This window comes from Apteryx mantelli, chromosome 10 (assembly GCF_036417845.1).
Source record: "Apteryx mantelli isolate bAptMan1 chromosome 10, bAptMan1.hap1, whole genome shotgun sequence".
NCBI lineage: Eukaryota > Metazoa > Chordata > Aves > Apterygiformes > Apterygidae > Apteryx > Apteryx mantelli.
In genome coordinates this window covers 22,100,415-22,118,921 of record NC_089987.1, presented here as the reverse complement: position 1 = coordinate 22,118,921, position 18,507 = coordinate 22,100,415, and the positions used below count along the sequence as shown (strand labels likewise).

The 18,507-nt window shown below is 45.2% G+C and overlaps 2 protein-coding genes across 2 annotated transcripts; one reads left to right on the top strand and one right to left on the bottom strand.

The window, feature by feature from the left end:
* Window positions 1-321: 321 nt before the first annotated feature.
* Window positions 322-11,270, bottom strand: OGFOD1 (2-oxoglutarate and iron dependent oxygenase domain containing 1). Its single transcript, XM_067302673.1, has 13 exons — window positions 10,972-11,270; window positions 10,742-10,887; window positions 10,603-10,649; window positions 9,908-10,008; window positions 8,946-9,062; window positions 8,371-8,462; window positions 5,971-6,099; window positions 5,082-5,195; window positions 4,284-4,363; window positions 3,839-4,134; window positions 2,239-2,361; window positions 1,292-1,350; window positions 322-693 (listed from the first exon to the last, which is right to left on the bottom strand). The coding sequence occupies exons 1-13, from the start codon at window positions 11,126-11,128 to the stop codon at window positions 532-534; spliced, it is 1,623 nt and encodes a 540-aa protein (XP_067158774.1). The 5' UTR covers window positions 11,129-11,270; the 3' UTR covers window positions 322-531.
* Window positions 11,271-11,394: 124 nt separating this feature from the next.
* NUDT21 (nudix hydrolase 21) lies at window positions 11,395-18,397 on the top strand. Its single transcript, XM_067302674.1, has 7 exons — window positions 11,395-11,639; window positions 14,044-14,244; window positions 14,944-15,007; window positions 15,434-15,523; window positions 16,210-16,285; window positions 16,668-16,782; window positions 18,111-18,397. The coding sequence occupies exons 1-7, from the start codon at window positions 11,524-11,526 to the stop codon at window positions 18,130-18,132; spliced, it is 684 nt and encodes a 227-aa protein (XP_067158775.1). The 5' UTR covers window positions 11,395-11,523; the 3' UTR covers window positions 18,133-18,397.
* The last annotated feature ends 110 nt before the right edge of the window (window positions 18,398-18,507 follow it).

The following is an 18,507-nucleotide window of genomic DNA, read 5'->3' as shown; positions in this document are numbered from 1 at the left end:
CCCATGGCATCTCTTTTATTTCTGCCACTACAAAAGTCAATACTGTCAAGCCCCAGAAAATGTGCCTCGGCATTTTGTAACAAAACTTGCCTCAATCACAGTCTGAAACATTTCAGTGACCTCCTTTTTTTTTTCCTCTTAAAATCAATCATGAGCTTGGGGCTATGCACAGTTACAATTTTCACCCTGACAGATTAGAGGTTCATCCCACCATTTCCATGAGAACAGCTGGAAAGCTGACACAGCAGCTGTCAGAATTGTATGGCAGTGACCCCCCCCCCCCCCAAGTTAAAGCAGTCAAGAGCGCATGTTACAACGGCGTCAGAAGGTGAGTGGATTTCTATTTGTATAGTTAACAAAAGCGTCACTTGGATGGCACTCTGTAGGGTACAGCTCACATACAGTATGATCGAGTTAGCAACAGCCAAGTTCACCTGCTTAGATGAGCTCCAGCTGAGCTTTTGGACAGGAACCCATCCAAAACCCAGTACTGCCATCACTACTGGGTGAGGATTGTCACGCTCTGCACCATCACTCATAATAGACAAAAGAAAAGTCCCAAAATCCTGTTCTGTTCGGATGCTTTTTCAGACGTGCCAAACTACGATGATTGATGTATTTCACAAACTTCATAGTTTCTTTGTCTCTATAAACCAAGGCCAAGCAGTTGTTCTCTGGATTCACAGTCAACAGCTAGAAGACACACAAATAATTAAGGCAGGAAATTAGTTTCACAAAAATGGCTTTGATATCATTCCTAGGAGGAAATGGACAGAACAGACTTTCAAAAGCTAATCAGAACAAAAGTCTCATCAGAAAATGAGCGATGTCACCATTTTCATATTAATACCCCTCAACCTGCAACGTTTATTAGACCACAAGGTTCATCTGAAGAGATTCTGGACTTCTATCAGTATTACTGTTCAGCAGCCTCATTATTACTCCTATTACACGTGACACTAGCAAAAAGCATTTCCCTGGAAAAGCGTGACACCTGCTACAGCCTTGTGTCTTACTTGAGGCTTCTCAAAATACCACCAGGTTCAGGTTGTATTAGGCACTGTCAGGGCCTGAGTCTTAAGCTTTGCAGCCCCGTGAAGCGGAATCCAGAGCTGCATCCACAACTTACAGTTCAGGCAAGAAGCTCCAGAGTAGGCTGAAGGCTCCAGAGTAATACTGAGCACCTTCAAGATTATGTTAACATCAAAACAAAATGTAATCATGCCGCCCCCCCCCCCCCCCGCCAACAATTAATTTTATCTAATTTACAACTAGGAACTGAGCTCCTTACCTCTTCATCTTCGCCTTTAGCAATGTAGGATGTAAAGCCACCATATTCTGGATCCCAGTCTTAAAACAGAAGAAAAAGGTTCTTAGAAAATTCAGCACTGTCCAGAGTGCCCTACTGGAGATGCAGTATTTCTGGCCAGCTCTCCGCAGCTACTGGCTACAGGACTGTCAGCAGTTTACCTTCTGCCAGGATACTTTTTTTTCTTCCGTTCGGAAGCAATTTGAACCAAATGTACTGAATTTGCCTTTTACCACAAATAGGCCATTTCAGACTGCACGGCTTCCTGTTCCCCGTATGTAGAGCAGCTTTGCCTTAGAAGATGCGTAAAAGGCTTCGGGTATAATTACAGGCATGTTTCGGGTGGTTTAAGCCACGCATTCTGGTCTCCACTGGTCCAGCAGTGCTGACCAAAGTGCTTATGTTTTAGATTTTTGTTTTCAGCTGTGCATAGCTAGCAATCAGCCTAAAATGCCTAGATGTGCCTAAAGTCACTTTTGAAAATCCTGGGCTTTGTGAATTGGAGGAAGTGATAATTTTGATGAGAAAAGAGGCAAAACAGAGCGCTTCCTTGAGCCCATACAGCCACCAAACACTCCCACCCTGCCCAGAGCCATTGCTTAGTGAGGAGTGGAAAGGTCTTGGAGACTGGCACCTCCCCTCTGCCCCAAGAGGACCTGCAACGCGCCACCTCCTGGGTCGAGCAGGAAAGGTTACGAGGAAGCAGCATCAAAGCTACAGAGAAGGCCAGAATCCCAAATCTTTGTGTTAGGGACTACTGAAACTACTTCTGCAGAAGTGAGGACTAGGATAAAATCTAAAGAACCTTTCTATACAGGAAAAAGCAGGGGAACTTTGGCTATTGCAGCACTGTGGAGAATTCAAAAATGCTTGCTTTTAAGCATATCTTGTCAAGGGGAGTCCGACACCTTTCTCTTTTGTCCACTTACCTTCACAGCCACAGAAAAAGAGCAGGTCCAGAGCAAATTCTGTTGCTTGGGCGTCATGAACTAGAGTATAGTGCCCGTGGGTCCAGCGCCTCAGCTCCCCTGCACACACAGGGGCACCTGAACCTATGGAGAGAACAAACATCTCAACAGTCAGGGAAAACAGTGAAGCTGCACTACAGCTAACTCCTGCTAAGCTCAAGGCAGGCAGGCCTAAGTTCCTGTACTGTCTCTTCACACCACCGAAAGTTGTGTTTGCCAGAGCCAGCAAAGTGTAAAGGGAAGAAAAAATAAAGTCACAGATCTCGTTAGCTTAGAGTCACCTCTAGAAAAGAAGTTATGTCCTTTGCATGATGGGTGTGAGGGGAGCCAAGATCTGCTCTTTGAGAGATCCGAGCTCTGATGTGCTTTGGATTAAGCCAGTTCATCCTTTTCCCCCCCCCCCCCCCTCTTTTCCCAGGTTGGTAGCAGATCCTCATGAGGATTTATGGTAGACCTCTGAACTTCGAAAGCCAGCAACCTATCTGTTCTGAAAGTACACTGAAACTACTAGATGCTTCCAGAGAAGAAGGATATGGCTCTGAACTCACTCTTCATGTGCTATCCCAGGCAGGTACATCAGACTTAGAGAAAACCTTTCTTTTCTTATGGCTACAGCTCAGTTTTCAACTTATGCAGCCCCAAACTATGCCCTTCTCATACGCTAGTCAGTCACAGCCATTCAAGACAGCCAGAACATGAAAGAATTGGTTAAAATCATATAGAGGGAACATGGCAAATGGAAGTAGCAAAATGATTGGCAGTGCAAGTCAGAAAAACAAAGCCTTTTTAGCAAGTAAGCATTAAGGGTGGGATTTTCAGTAGCGCTCTGTTCTGATTACCTTTTCTTCCAGTGTCCACTGACTTGACTGAGCGCAAGATGAGCATTTTTAAGAATTCTACCCTTAAACTTCAAAACCACTGCCTTAAACAACACCAATGCATGAGTCCAAAATTAATCTTTTATAGTAGTGATATGTCATTGCTGACAACTAAGTGGTTATTTAGGGTGGCAGCGTCTTCTGAAGGGCTAGGGTTAAATCCTAGTTTTAGGCATCAGTTTGCTAATTCTAAAATTATCTTTACTTCTGATCTGCTAACTTTATTCTACTTGCTTTGATCTTTCATAGGAGAATTGTTTTATATGAAACAGGAGTATGTGGATGTAAAAGCCACATAACTATTGACAAAAGATTATTGGGTAGCTAGATTAAAAAAAAAAAAAGCGTCAACTCCTACAGAAGTCTCACGCCCCCAGTCCTGCCCTTAAATAAGACTTCAGATTGACAAGGTATGTTCAAAATGCTGCTACAACATGGTATCTTCAGGTTAGTCATGATTAGTCATTAGTCTAATTAGTTAGTCAATTACCCCAAAAAAGTGATTAATGACTAACTAATCTGCCATGCTTTGAATCTAATGTTGGCGCTGGTGCCTGTGCAAATGATTGCAGTACAAGGTGAAATCCGAGTCCCAGGAAAAGTTACTGGAAGTTCTACTGCTGACATCCTTTAATGCCAGGATTTTGCTCAAGTCCTTTCAGCACTGCTGCTGCCCTACCTACCATTCTGTGTCTCGCCATCTTGCACTTCAGGGATGTTGTCAGGCTGGTCTTGTTGATGGGCATTGCTGTCAGCCTGTGGTTCAGTCTCCTCCTGCTTGGGTTTGGGAGTGCTGTGTCCAGCAGTGTCTGCAGCTCTTCCTTCTCCGGCATCTTCATCCTCATCAGAGGGAGCCAGGAAGTGCAGCTTTAGGCCAGTGAAGTTGGAAAGCAGCAGAAACAAGGCCTCGGAGCGTAACAACTGCAGGAAGTTCTTCAGGATGTCAGGGAGACTGTCTTCCTCTGCTATCTCATACAATCTGAAAGATAGCAGAGGAATCAGCAACAGATAGCCAACAAGGACATTTCCATGGGGACAATATCAGTCAGTGCAGCCTCGTGGCACTTCCTGCTTGGCCTGATCAATAGGAGCCAGATGTTGTCATTCAGCAGCTTGCTGCATCCCTACCTCTTATTGGATGGCCCCCGGCTACTCCACTGGATGTCCTCTTTCTCCAGAGCTTCACATAGTAGTTGGAATTTCTCTTTCTAGTAGAGAAAGATAGGGCAGAAGCTTTAACATTTAGTTCCCATGTCTCCCCTAGTGTGCTGGAACCAGCCACCCTCTATTCCCAGATAAGGCCCAGCTGTTTCCTCTAGCTTGTTCAAGGCTCTTAAGGACTGCTGAATTGAGGGCACTAGGCTGGGCATCATGTCTTTCTAATGCCAGTGACTAATGGCTATGAAAAGTGCTACTTGACTGTCTGCTGGGTGAGAATGCTGTTTGCTTCACTGAGGTATGGGTAAAGAGGTAAAACAGACTTGCGAAGAAAAGCCATTCAAGTAAATCATGATTTTTCTCATTTGTCTCACATATGTGTTGAGTTCCCTGTTTGCTCCTAAGCCATGAGGGCTTGAGGGATAGGAGAGGATACTCTGGTCATCTCAGTGCTAGGAAGCAGGAAGAATGACATGTGTTTCCATCTTTCTGCTTTGCTTCTTGTAAGAAATAAGAACGTTGAAGCAAAGTTTGCGATTCACAATGTCCCTATGCAAAGTGTAAGCCACAGGCTGTATGATTTGCTGGGCACCTGCAGCAGTTTGCAGGCAGCCAGCAGGTGATCCATCCCTTTAGGAAGTGAAACTAGAAGGTGTTTTAGTTGACAGCTGTGCAAGCAAGGCCCTTCCCAGTCTGCATGACATGTGGCACATACCAGCCCTGTGACCTGTTCTGGTAGACTGCATCAGATTGAACCACTGGGCTCACCTTAAGAAAATCCTTCAGGAGAATTTCTGATCGCTCCTCAAATTCCTCCTGGATTTGAGCTTGGGAGTCCATGTCCAGATAAACCAGATTGATCCACTCATACAAGATTTCATGCTGGAAAGGAAACGGGTTTGAATGCTGGATTTGCAAATGTAAAAAGGATTCCCTACTTCTTCCTCACCCAACTGGCCAAAGGCCTGTATTCCTCCCCTCACCCACACCTTTCTTTTCCTTTTTTAATTGTGGTAAGAGTATTTGCTGCATTCTCTGCACTATTACAAGTACATAAGTGGACAGAGAATCATAGAAAAAGTTAGGTTAGAAAGCATCTACTCCAACCTCCTGCTCAAAGCAGGTCCAACTTGATCCAGGCACAGGGTTGCTCAAGGCCTTGTCCAGTTGAGTTCTGACCATCTTGAAAGATGAAGATTCCCACAATCTCCCTGGAATTTCCCATGTTGCAACTTGTCCCCACTGCCTCTTGTCCTACCACTGTGCATCTCCAAGAAGAGTCTGGCTCCAAATTCAATATACCTTCCCATTAGGTAGCTGAAGACTGCAACTTTCAGCCTTCTCTTCTTAAAGCTGAACAAACACAGTCCTCAAAGCTAGCTTGTTTTGTGCTACAAAGTGAAAGGCAAAATCCTCAGTGGTCTCTCCTTATCAATTACTTCTAAGGAGAGTCTGCATTTAGCCAGTATCTTTCATCCTGGGTCCCCAAACCATCTATAACATCCAAGAAATTAACTAGCTACAAACTTGTGGACAGGAAACAAAAAGGAGCATGGAACAAGTTTAAGATTAAAGTGTCCCCAAGCCTGAATGTGTCCCAAGTAAGTATTCCAGGGACACGGAAGTGCGGGTAAGCAGATCTAGGCTTGCTACTCACATCGTAAGGGATGTGTGGGCTCCTTGACAAAGGGGCTTCAATGTAGCGTGGAGGTCTGTTTATTGATGGGCCATGAAACCAGCCACTCACTGACAAACGGCACTTCTCCTCAGACAGAACTTCTGACACCTGGAGCAAAGTGGAAGGGCATATTGCTGTTTAGACTACATAACATTTAAGGACCAGCTGTAACAGGCACCATGCAGACCTGTAAGAGATTGACCTGCCTCCAGAGAGCCTACCACATAAAGATCAGACAAGGGCTAGAAGTGCATTATTCTTGGTTCAGAGAGCGAAGGCTAAAGCAGAGTTTGATTTGCTCAAGTCTGTTGTAGATTTCCAGAATCCTAGCCCAAGCTTTCACTTAAAGCTCCCAACAGAATCTATCCCCTCCCCCTGAGAGCCAGGGTGAAGGCTGAAATATTTTATTAGAAGTAAAAGCATTTTAGGTTTTTCCATTTGTTCTGTTGAACTGGCTACCAGAGTCTGCAAAAACTAGCTGTCACAGGTTAACCTGGAACTCCGAAACCACATGAGGAGCTCTGGGGAACAGTTACCATCCATGGCCACAGCAGGCTGTATGGCTCTACTTATTTTGTCTTTTACTTTTTAAAAAAGTGCTGCAGTACAAGCCATCAGGAGGAGCATTTGTCTGACACCTTTGGCTCTGGGTTAAAGGTCTACATATCTAATAGACTAAGAGCTGGCCCTCTATTCTGGTATTTTACCTGGTCTGTGGAAACCGCTGTTTTTTGCACAGTGATTACCACTGCTAGATCTTGATTTTGTCAGATTGTGCTCTGATATAAATTGGGCTAAATCAAACAATCTCACATTCTAGAGTGCTGTACTGAATAATGAAGAGAGAGTCACCCCCTTATGACTGGTTGCACATAAAGCAACATAAAGACCTTGCACTGGTTTTTCAGGACAGTCTGGTGGAAGAGAAGGAAGAAACAGAGCCTATTCTGGAAAAGGTTTTGGCTTGTACTGATTGTTATGGAGCTGTAGTGGCCCTCTCCTTGCCTGAATTAAAAGTTTGCTAGCTAACTTGGAATGCCTACAGTAATCCTAAATTGCTTGGGAAATGGAAAACAGAAAAATGCTCTTCTTAAACCATGCTTGCTATTAGAAGACCAGGGACCCGCTCTGCTCACCAAATGCCCAAAGCTTTATTTGATATCTGCTTAAGAAGTGTACACCATGAAGGCCAAAATCCAAAGATCTACTAGGAATTAATGACTAAATGCTCTTTGCCAAATGTCTGAGAGGGATTTAAGGCTGGCATGTGCTATGAAGGCTTTGTATCAGTCTGATCCTGACATAGTCCTCTAACGGCAATTTGTGGGCTCTACGATTTACTGATGAAAGGATCAAAGAAATGATTTGATGGTTCAAAAGATACTCTGGCAATAACCAGTGAGGTGCAGGTCTGGAAGCTTCTGATCCACAGCACTCCCAGTTAAGTCAGCTGAGTTTTTAATGCCTGTGTTAACAGTATCAGAGACAGTACACAGGACCCTGAATGGTGCTAATGCACGGGATTAAGTCTAGGTCAGTAGGAGGCAGTCACAAGGCTAAGTGGCACATGGATTTATATGACAAGAGTAAATCACTAACTGAAAACAACTAGAGCAGTGACCAAATAGTTGTTTCTGTTAATTAATTATAAAATATAAATAACAGAAAAGTAAACCTAAGCAGTCTAGCTGCAAACATGCCTGACCTACATCACTACACTCACTGCTCTTCTTCCTCTCCAGTCTCCTGCTCTTTGAAACTATTTGTTACAGTCCATGGCATTCTCAAGTAAGCAGGAGTTTCAGGTTTCAGCCAGGTGTTCATATGAAGCAGTTCCACAGATTACACTCACGCTTTTTCCAGCCATCTTCCTGTTATGTGCCACAAAATGCTACTTAACCATATCAGCACATCTACTGTAGGGTATCACACCACATCTGCGTTACCAAGCTAGTACAGCCAAATCCGCATAGTCCCCTACTGGGGCAAGGTGACGTACTGGGGAGCATTTCTGCCAGCAAAGTCACGGCATCTGCATGAAAAACATGAGCTAGTGCAACAAAAGCCCTCTTCTATCACCACAGCCAAGTCCACAGCAATGGTTTGTCAGTGTAGTGACAGAAGGTATAGATGAGAACTTCTTCCCCTAAGATGATGAATCTAGACTGCTGGAATTTTGTAGTTCAGAGTTGGCTTTGTCAGTTCTTGTCCTCCTTATAGTCATGAGCCTTTAACACACAGCATTTAACATGAGTGTCTGTTCTGACCAGCTACATTTCTCTCTTTCTCTTCTACCCTCCCCATCAAGACTGTAATAACATACAAAGTGAATCACCACAACAGTGAGAATTTAAAAATGAACAAAATGCAGGTCCTTGCCTGGTGGAAGGAGACTGGAGACACTTCAAAGAAAGCCAGTGTGTTCCATGAAGGCACTAATGACTTGACGATTTGCTGTGGCTGAAAGTGTTCTGAAGAGGAAGAAAACATGCTCTGGTTAAGATCTGACTTAGCGCTCACTAGCAACTGTCATTTCCCTCTGACTTTATGACATTGTGACTGGTCAGACACGTGGCTGTAAAGGACAGAGCTTAGAGCAAGAGACTGTGAGGAATCAGCGGACTTCTGTTGCTGGAAAGGGAAGTTATCTCCATCGCTTAGAAGCTCACTGCACAGTTACTGGCATCATTTCTATCCTGCCTCCATTTCTATGCCCTGCAAAAAAGTGGCTAAAAAAAAAGGATTCCCCTCTTTATTAGCTTCTTTTCCTCAGCTGTCATCCGTTAGCATAGTCTGGAAAGACTGCTACAGCCCATCTCTTTCCAAGGTGCAAATTTTACCAATACATCAGCTTCCCTGGACTGAGAAAAATCTTCCTTGTACCATCCGCAGGGAGAGTTGCTGCTGAGAGCAAGTAAGCTTCATCTTTTTCAGTCACCATCTGTGACTCTCACCATCTGTGCTATACAAGTCCAGCGTTCCTCCATCGCTCTTCTCCCATGGTGGCACGAGGTACAGGATAAAGGCAATTCTCCGACCTTCCAGCTCATCATCATGGCACAGCAGGACATCTGCAATTACACAAATTTTACTACAGTAGTGCCTTTCTATCATGTGCATGACTAGCTGATTTATTTCAGTGGCTGCTTCCCGGTTTTGCCCCCTGCAAGGACATAACAGGAAAAAACATGCCCTTCTCAAGAACTGCATTTTTACTTGTCTGCATCACTAATCCAGAGAGATTATCTTCTATGAGATTTCATTACAATTATGAAGTTAAGCCTCTTGTTATGCCTCCCTCTGTTGCTGTCACTGGGCACAGCAGGAACAGATCCCTAAGTTTACCAGTTAGTCAAACTCTTATTCTTAAATGCACAACTGCCCTTTGAGAAGGTTTGTTGCTGGGCTGGGGGGAGGGCAGGAACAGAAAAGCTGGACCAACAACTGGTTGTACAAAGAGACTTTAAAAAAGTAGAATTAACAGAAGTTAATTTTACATGACTAAAAGGCTATTACAGTTGTAACCCATTCCTGGACTCACTACGATGACATTTTAGCATCAGACTTTGCAAGCTAAACTGTGGCATGTAGAATCTGAACACACAACCCTTTACATAGAAACATGCATCCAGGGAGTTGGGCAGCAAACGCTGGCTGAACGTCTCCAAAAAGGTGGGGGGCTTGCAACAACACTGGGCCCAAGTAAAACTATTGGCAGCATGACTACAGCAATCATTTTTCCATAATTTGGACTCAGCTTGTTTCTTGTTTGAGACTGATGTGCTGGGCGATAGCTTCTAGGACCTCTTAGGAGTGGGAAAGGGTGGTGGTGAGCTTTGTGATTAGGTCTTCTGCAGAAATATAGTTTCTTACACACCCAGGAAAGCTTTGGGGAAAGGATCGCTTACTGACTGACCAGTATATTCATATTTAGCGCAGGATAGGTCGATCGTTGGCTCCAGTTCGATCTGGGTGACAGCAGAAAGCCACGCTCGGAATTCTTCAGAGAGAGCGTGCCTGGGAAGACAAGCACAGGGTAAGCATCCTCCTGATTTATAGAGCACATTACCAAGGGTATGAAGCCTAAAACTACTTTTATTATTACCTCTCCTCCAACTATTTAAATAGTTGAAGCTACTACTTCTGCCAGAGGCACCGTATTTCTGCAAAACTCTACAGCAGTTGGCCAGGAAAAGTCTAGCATTCACAGGATCACTCACAATACCCAGGCAATAAATACAAAATTAGTTGTACAGGAAACAGATAAACATTTCGGAATGGTAAATGATCAAGAGATGAGGGTTAATGGCCGAATGAGATTAGCGTGCTCAGGAGAAAATGATCAGTCGGTTAACGTGAAGCAGAGGCTGTTCCTCAGAACGGCTTTGGGGCACGCCGGCCTTCGCGAGGGGTAGCGGGGCCGCACAGGAAGAGGCCGGGCGCCCCGCGTAGCCCACGCTCTGCCGCCAGACCCCGGCGCGACCCTCCCCCCGCCTTTAGCAGCCCCCCCCGCCGCGCGCCGCGTTTACAGCTGCCCGAAACACCGCGAAGAAACGAAGCGTTTCGGTGCAGAGGGCGGGGAGCTTTGCCCGCCTCGCGAAGGCGCCGCACCTCAGAGCGGCGACGTGGGGCTCCGGCCTCCCGCGCAGCTCCTCGGACTGCCGCGGCCCATGGAAAAGAAGGAGGGACGGGGGTTAGCGGCGGCGGCGGGGCGGCGCGGGGAGCGGAGCGGCGCGGGGCGCGGGCCCACCTGCCGCAGCGAGAGCAGGTCGTTGCGCCGCCCGCGGAAGCCGAGGCCCAGCAGCTCGTCGCGCAGCGCCGCCGCGAAGGCCGGGCCCGCCAGGAAGCCGGGGATCAGGCCGTGCCGGAACGGGGCCGGCTCCAGCGCCGCCGCCTCTGCGAACAAAGAGCCGCCGGTGAGCGCGGCGCCCGCCGCCGCCGAGGGGGGCCGCGCCGCGCCACGCCGCGCCACGCTCGTACCGTGGCGGAGCGGCTCCCCGCGGCGCCAGGCCGCCGCCGCCCGCTCCCGCAGCGCCGCGTCGCCGAGGGCGGCGCTCAGCTCAGCGCGCGCCCCCCGCTTCTCCCGCTTCTTCGCCGGCAGCGCCGCCGCCGCCGCCGCGCGCCGCTTGGCGCTCATGCCCGCTCCCGTCTGACACCGCCCCCGCCAGACTACAACTCCCAGGCGCCCCCGCGCCGCTCCCCCGGGCCAATCGGGCCGCGCGGGGGCGGGGCGGCATTCCGCTGGCCAATGAGAAAGAGGGGGAAGGGCGGAGCGCCGCCCCCAAAAGCCAGTGAGACGGCAGCGGGCGGTGCTGCTCGCTGCAGCTGGTAAGTCGCTTTTGGGGGGTGGCAGAGCGGCTCCGCTCTATGGTCGGTGCTGCCGGAAGTGGAGGTGGGCGGTTCCGGCGAGGCGGCGCGCGGAGGGTGTGTGCGGCCCGGCGGGGAGGTTAATGGCGGACGCGGTTCCCGCCGCCGAGCAGTGACCCGCGCCCTCGCTGCCTCCCGCCGCGCTCGCTCCGGCCCGGCGCCGCCATGTCCGTGGTGCCGCCCAACCGCTCGCAGACCGGCTGGCCCCGCGGGGTGAACCAGTTCGGGAACAAGTACATCCAGCAGACGAAGCCGCTCACGCTGGAGAGGACCATCAACCTGTGAGCGCGGGCGCCGCCGCGCCTCTGGGGTCGCCCCGGCTCCGCCGGCCCCTCCCCTCCCCCCGCCGCGCTCGCGAGCCCCTTCCCGGCCCGTGAGCAGCCGTGGGGCCGCCCTTGGGAGGGGGCGGGAAAGCGGGAGCCTCCGGGGCAGCTGCTGCCCGGCTCGGCTGGGCCCTCCGCGGGGCCCCTAGGGCCGCCGGGCTCTGTCCCGTCCCTTCTTCCCCCCCCCCCCCCCCGGGGGTGCTGGGGCTCGGGAGAGCTGCCGAGTGGCAGGCTTAAAACGCGCAGAGAGCGATCGCTTCTTGCACAGTGTCCTGTGAAGCTGCAGAGCTCTGTGCCTCGGATGCTGCGCATACTGAAAGCTTACCTGTGTCAGGGGAGCGTGAAGCACTGCTATGAAGCTGTTCCGAGGGTCATGAAATATATATAAAAAGAAAAATCTGACCCGGGAAACATATAAGCTGCAAATAACAGAAAGTTGGGGAGTATTGCAGGTGGCACATATGCCTCTCTCTTCATATACCCTTCCACAGGCACCCACCTTCGACTACATGTAGAAAAATAGGCTGCTGGCCTAGGGAGCCTTTGGGCTTACCCAGTGTAGCCAGTGTTTAGGTACGCCAGGTGTTTCCTGACTGTGCAGCACAGGTTTTTTAACTTAAAGCTAAAGTGCTTGCTACCACATGAAGCATGAGGTTTCTACTGTAGATACAAGCTATTCGCTTAAAGTATTTGCTTTCTTTGTATGAGAAGTCATATACTTTAGCTAGCTTTTTACAATAAGCTCTGATGCATTTTTTGATAAGTGTGTTTGTGAAGCTGCAAAGCCAACAAATATTAACTATGGTAGTCAATACTCAATTTTAGCTATTAATCAGGGATGGATATACTGTTTGGTATATGAGAGCTAATCTTGTTGAAGTTCAAATAACAACTTCAAAAACTGGGACTTTTTTATAGTGTTTGTTTCCGTGAAGGAAAAAAAGGTTATGTTATCAGCCCCAACTCTTTTATTATAAGCTAAGGATTTTGAGGTACCAATGGCTATTAATATGATCTGTATCATATTTTCTAGGGAAAAGAGTGAGAATACCTATTTTGGAGAATATAAAAGGGAAATTAATGAGGAAAAAAAAATGGAGACAGTTTTAAGCTATAAGTGAAAAGGTGGGGAGGGAATGCTTGCTAACAAAGATATCTTTAATAAGGAAACTAGTTGTGTTTACTCATTGTAGATACCTTTATTAGCAAGCATTTCCCCGGCCCTTTTCACTTACAGTTTAGAACTGAACCTGGGTTGTGATTTCTCCATTGTGAAGAGTGGAGGAAACTTGGGGGAGGGGGAGAGGGAAGTGTTTCTTAAGTTTGATCTGATTTTGAAGACCAGGTGTTGGGGGGGGGGAAAAATACTTGAGGAGACCAATTTCAAGGTAAAAATTCCATGTGAAATCTGCCATTAACTCAGATAATGAAGCTGCTGTATGCCACAAGTTAATAACACATTTCAGTACAGTTTTATTATTCTGTTGCCCTGAACCCATTTTCCTCACCCTTTTTACCTTAACTTGATGATGCTGTGTCCCCAACAACCCTCCTCCCTCCAGGCCTCCTACTATCAGACCTCTGTGTTACTTTTAGTTGTACAGTAATTTTTCCTAATTTTTCCTGTTTACTCTCTGTGCTTTGCAAGACTCCATTTTTTTTGCCCAAGTTCTTTCTCCAGTTCTTTTATCTACTCAGTCCCTTCTCCTGGAGAAATCTTGAGGTTTCCACTGTACAATCGCTAGAGAATCTAAAGGTCCAACATTAGCCCAGCCAAGTGATCTGTTCAAACTCTTGTTTTTACTCCAGGCATCTGGCCCTTCACTTAAACACACAATGTTACCTGTCCTCTGTGACCCGGCTGCCTGACTTCCCACTTCAAAACAAAACTGCCTTTAACAGCTTAGTTCTCAGGCTCTTGACTCCTTCTGCAGAAAAACAACTGTCCTATGCAACTTCCTTCTCTCCCAGCAGAGTCGCTCTTCTCTCTTGCCCTCTTCCCAGTTCTTCTCAGTGCCTCAACTCCCTTCTCCTCTGCAATGTGGAGGTCAAAGAGAGTGACTGTTAAATTGTGGTTGCTGCTTGTTCTTTTGCAGTTCTTTGCCGCCTTCTTTTGAATCAACATCACGACAGCCTATCAGTCAGCATGATTTTCTGCACTTCTATATCGTAGTGCAGATCTCTGCATATTATGGACCCCATAACTCAACTTGCCAACAAGAACTTCTAGTCCGATGCTATGAATCAGCTACTGTTTGCTTGAGTACAGATAACTCTGCCTTGGGATGAATGCTGTGTCATAATAGCATATGTGATTTTTAACTTAGATTTCTTATCATGTAGTAACCCTTTTTTCTTGTAGGTATCCTCTTACGAATTATACATTTGGTACAAAGGAGCCCCTTTATGAGAAGGACAGTTCAGTGGCAGCTCGGTTCCAACGCATGAGGGAAGAATTTGACAAGATTGGCATGAGGCGGACAGTGGAAGGGGTTCTGATCGTGCACGAGCACAGGCTGCCCCATGTACTGTTACTGCAGCTGGGTACAACTTTTTTCAAGCTGTAAGTGTCTGCTTCTTGAATATAACTTTTTAGTGTAACTTAAAAGTCATAAAGCACTAAATGTGTAGATTAGAGGTTAAAGTGTGACTAGCTCTGTTAGGTCTTGAATGTTTGATTCATTTGTTACAAAGGCTTAGTTGGGAAAAATATTTTGAATGGTGAGGTTTTCTTGTGAAAATGATTTTTGGGAGGGAGCAAAAATAGATTGGAGTCTAAACATTTTTCAAAAATCTTTATTGAAGAGTCCTTCTAGTTTTTTTCATTAATCTTGATTTAAATGGTTCCCCACAAAAGTTTTTTTTTTCCTGCTTTAATGAGTGCTATTCTTGAGATTAGGACAGATACAGTCAATATTTACAACCCTTTCTTCAAGTCTTTTCTGGTGCTTTTCTGTTATTGTTAAAACTTTACCTTTTAAGCATCCTAGTTATTATCGTGTATATAGCACTTCTGGATACTTTTCTAGAAGGACATGCAGTAGCCATTTTGGTCACAGTTTTGGTAAATGCTATGTTACTCTGTCTTCAAATTTGGCGAAACAAGATTTGGGACTTCAGGCTGAAGGGCCTTGAATGAATTTGTAACTCCCTACCTGGAAGCACATCTACACTTACCTGTGAATGTCTGTAAATGTAATAAAGCATAACTTTAGCTTTCATCATTGGTTATCATCAATAATATCATTGATTATTTTAACAGACCTGGTGGTGAACTCAATCCAGGGGAAGATGAGGTAGAAGGGCTCAAACGCTTAATGACAGAGGTCAGTTTTCTTATGTTGCTATACTAGAATGTCATAGAACGCTGAATTATTCTAGAGCTAATAGAATAAGCCAAAGCATTAAAATAGTTGTCTTACCATTTCTGTCATTTTGATGCTTTTGTGATTGTTTGTAAAGATGCTTACTGCTGCTGTCAGGTTGTGAAACATTGTGCTTCATTCTTCCCGTTGGTCTTACAGCACTCCGTTCAACTGAATATAACACAGAATTTGAAATGCTTTCTAAAGTGTCCTTGTCCTGTGTCACTTTATGCAAAAGTAATCTAACATTCTAATAAAAGTTGTTCCAGCCTGGCTCTGAACTACATCAGACCCTTATTACAGCATCTCTTTGTGCTTCCAGTGTGTGTTTTCTAAGAATATGGCATGGGGTGTTTACAGTTTTGACTGTAACTGGATTTTTGATAGATACTGGGGCGCCAAGATGGTGTTCAGCAAGACTGGGTAATTGATGACTGCATTGGTAACTGGTGGAGACCAAACTTTGAACCTCCACAGGTGAGTACTCAGGTCTGCATTTATGTTCTTCAGAGTCAAATACTGATTGTTCTCACAGAAGCCTTCAACTTGCCAGTTGGGTTTCTTGAGCACCTGCTGCATGAGCAGGTAGTCCTGCTGTGTTTCACTGTCTTCTCCTTTCCTCTGGCTGAGGAGAAGGGATCCAACCTACAACCATTTTCTTCTGGAAACCCTTTTTCCCTCCTTATGCCTCTACCAATAGACAAGTAACCGCTGGATGTAGCAGTTTCTGGTCCTGTGCTGAGCTAGACACACCATTTAAACTCCTGTTTTAGCCATGATGGAAACTCCCGCCCTGGTACATCTGAAACAGATGCCATGTAAACAAAATAATCTCATTACCTGATTTCTAAATGCTTTAATACTGAAAATACTTGCTCAGTTTGCTGCCACGTGTTTCTGTCTTGCTGGGTTCTTTTAACTGGTTATGAGTACTGACATCTCTTTAGATAGATCCTGTAAGCAGTCATGAAGGCAACAGCATTCTTTTCCGAGTACATTCTTGTAAAAGTGTTTTTCATTGTCTTATACCATGAAAGAACAATATATGACATGCTGAAAGCTTCCACAGTGCTCTCCTGAATCTCTTAGTTATGGAGCAGCACTTAAGATCGTGCAATACTTTCAAATATCTGTATGAGTAAATTTGTTGCTTTTTCTTCCAGTACCCCTATATCCCAGCTCATATTACAAAACCAAAAGAGCACAAAAAGCTTTTCTTGGTCCAGCTTCAAGAAAAGGGTAAGTGTTTGCAACAGAGGATTGCATTTATAAAACTCTGTAAATACTTCCATTTCATGCAAGGAAGCGTGGTAGCAAGATTCATATGTTTGCAGGTTTTTAATGATCAAGCATAACTAAAAAAAAATTAAAAAGTGCTGGGGTCAATTTTGAAGGTACATGAGCTTTTTTGAATGTTTCTAGTACATTCCCATTCCTGCTCCTATGTCAGTTTATGTACAGCACATGAGCCCCATGTCCAACTATAAATGAAATAAAGCCACTCTAATACTGCAGTGCTATATGCAGTGATCTTGTCTTTGGGTGGGGATGGGGAGTGATATCTTGGCTGAATGCTTGGTGTTTTATCATTTAATATCAATCAACTCGTATTTGTTCTTAGCTTTGTTTGCAGTCCCAAAAAATTATAAGCTGGTAGCTGCACCATTGTTTGAGCTCTATGACAACGCACCAGGATATGGACCCATAATTTCCAGCCTTCCTCAGCTTCTGAGCAGGTATATTATGATTTACTTCTATTATAGTTCCTGAGAGGTGAGGCAATACAGAAACAGTGATGATTGTCACTGCCCGGAAGAGCTTAGACATGATGGATATATAAAAATGTGAGATGGAAGAGCTGTGGAACATGAGGAATAAATAGATGGAGTTGACAGTTTAGAGATAGCGTTTCAGCTTACTAGCACCAAAGTCTTACCTGGTAGTTGAATGAAAGGAAAATCTGAAAGATAGTGAAGATGAAGCTGTGCATGTACTAAGAAATTTCTTGAGAGTATTGGGGATAGTGTGAGAATAAAAACAGACGCATATTTGAAGCACTGAATTAGGCATTCATGTTATCACAGCTTTCTGTGGTGATTAAACTTTTTTTCCCCCAGTATGTAGTTGAAGTGCATTTATAATGCAGATACCTATAGGGACAGCTGTAGTCTTTCCTTCCTTTTCCCAGCAAGCACATTCTTCAGCTTTCTTGTCGGAAAATGGCTTGTACCTCAGGTCTCCAGAGCTAACTAGTCTTACCTATTTCTGTTACTTCAGCAGATGTTCAGGAATGCCAGGCATGCTACAGCCTGTCAGCTGTTACTCGGGGGAAGCAGTTATGTCACCCACCTACTTTGGTGGAAAAATCTCTCTTAGCAGAATGTTGGAATTGGTATTGCCCATAACAAGCTTATATCGCGCTGTATATCTGTTCTCTATCTAGTCCCCATTTTGGCAACTACTGCTATAGAGGCTTTTGCCTCTGCTCCATATAAAGACAGCAGAAACTTTCTCATGAGTACTAGCAAAACACTGGCCAGTGTGATACCTCTGCAGCAGACACATTGAAAGGAAGGACATCTGGAAGTTGAGATGGATGCTTACTTTCACAGTATAGCTCATCATGAATGCCTTTACAGTGCTCTTCTGTCTGCTGTGAAACTTGGTTTACAAGAATAACTCTTCTGTTGAGTATGTCCATCTGTTACTCCTGGAGTGTATAAGGTTGGCCCTGATGACAGAAATGCTGTGAAAGAGTTGCTTAGAGGGTACAGAACTTGCACTGGTAGTTTCATATCTATGAAGCTTGCTAAAGGTTGCAGGAAGAACTAATTCTCAATATTTCATCTCCTTCAGAGGCTGATGTGCAATGCTAGCCTAGCATCTGTTGGTACAGATAATGCTCCCTGGTTATACCAAAGCTATCCTATTAAGAGTTTCTTTTTTGCTCTGTCAAAAGGAGGCTTATTAAGAACAGAAACAAAACATTTGCTTATTAATTCAAAAATGTTTTTTAAATGAAATGAGTTAAGTCTCTCACTTGGTATAATCCTTTTAATTTTAGGTTCAACTTTATTTACAACTGAATTCCCATACACCTGAAGAGTGTGGTAGAAGAAGCCGTCTCTGTGAGCACAGCTTTAAAATGTAGAGAAAAGAATACGTGTGACGCAAGGATTTTTTTTATGTCGTTCTTTCCTGAAGGCCACTAAACTTTCTATTGTATGAATAGAGAAGTGAATCTCAACTGTTTAGATAGTGGGATGGCAATGTGATATCAGTGTTTTAATCACTTTTCATTGTAATACTCACCAAATTTTTTTTGTACTACATTAAACAAAATGGATCAGATTCTGTTTGTCTTTTTTTGTCTTCTACTTTTTAGGAATATATTTTAAACATAACTTTCCTTCAGGAAAACAGGAGATCTTGGAAACATGAGGACCTAACCTATTCTGGGA

Excerpts from the sequence above, each read along its gene's own strand:
- OGFOD1 (XM_067302673.1), bottom strand. The coding sequence starts at position 11,128 with ATGAGCGCCAAGCGGCGCGCGGCGGCGGCGGCGGCGCTGCCGGCGAAG. Across the intron at positions 4,364-5,081 it reads TCCTGAAGGATTTTCTTAAG|AAAGAGAAATTCCAACTACT; the intron begins GTGAGCCCAGTG and ends TTTCTCTACTAG. Across the intron at positions 4,135-4,283 it reads CGGGGGCCATCCAATAAGAG|ATTGTATGAGATAGCAGAGG; the intron begins GTAGGGATGCAG and ends GCTATCTTTCAG.
- NUDT21 (XM_067302674.1), top strand. The coding sequence starts at position 11,524 with ATGTCCGTGGTGCCGCCCAACCGCTCGCAGACCGGCTGGCCCCGCGGG. Across the intron at positions 15,524-16,209 it reads CAAACTTTGAACCTCCACAG|TACCCCTATATCCCAGCTCA; the intron begins GTGAGTACTCAG and ends TTTTTCTTCCAG. Across the intron at positions 16,286-16,667 it reads GGTCCAGCTTCAAGAAAAGG|CTTTGTTTGCAGTCCCAAAA; the intron begins GTAAGTGTTTGC and ends ATTTGTTCTTAG.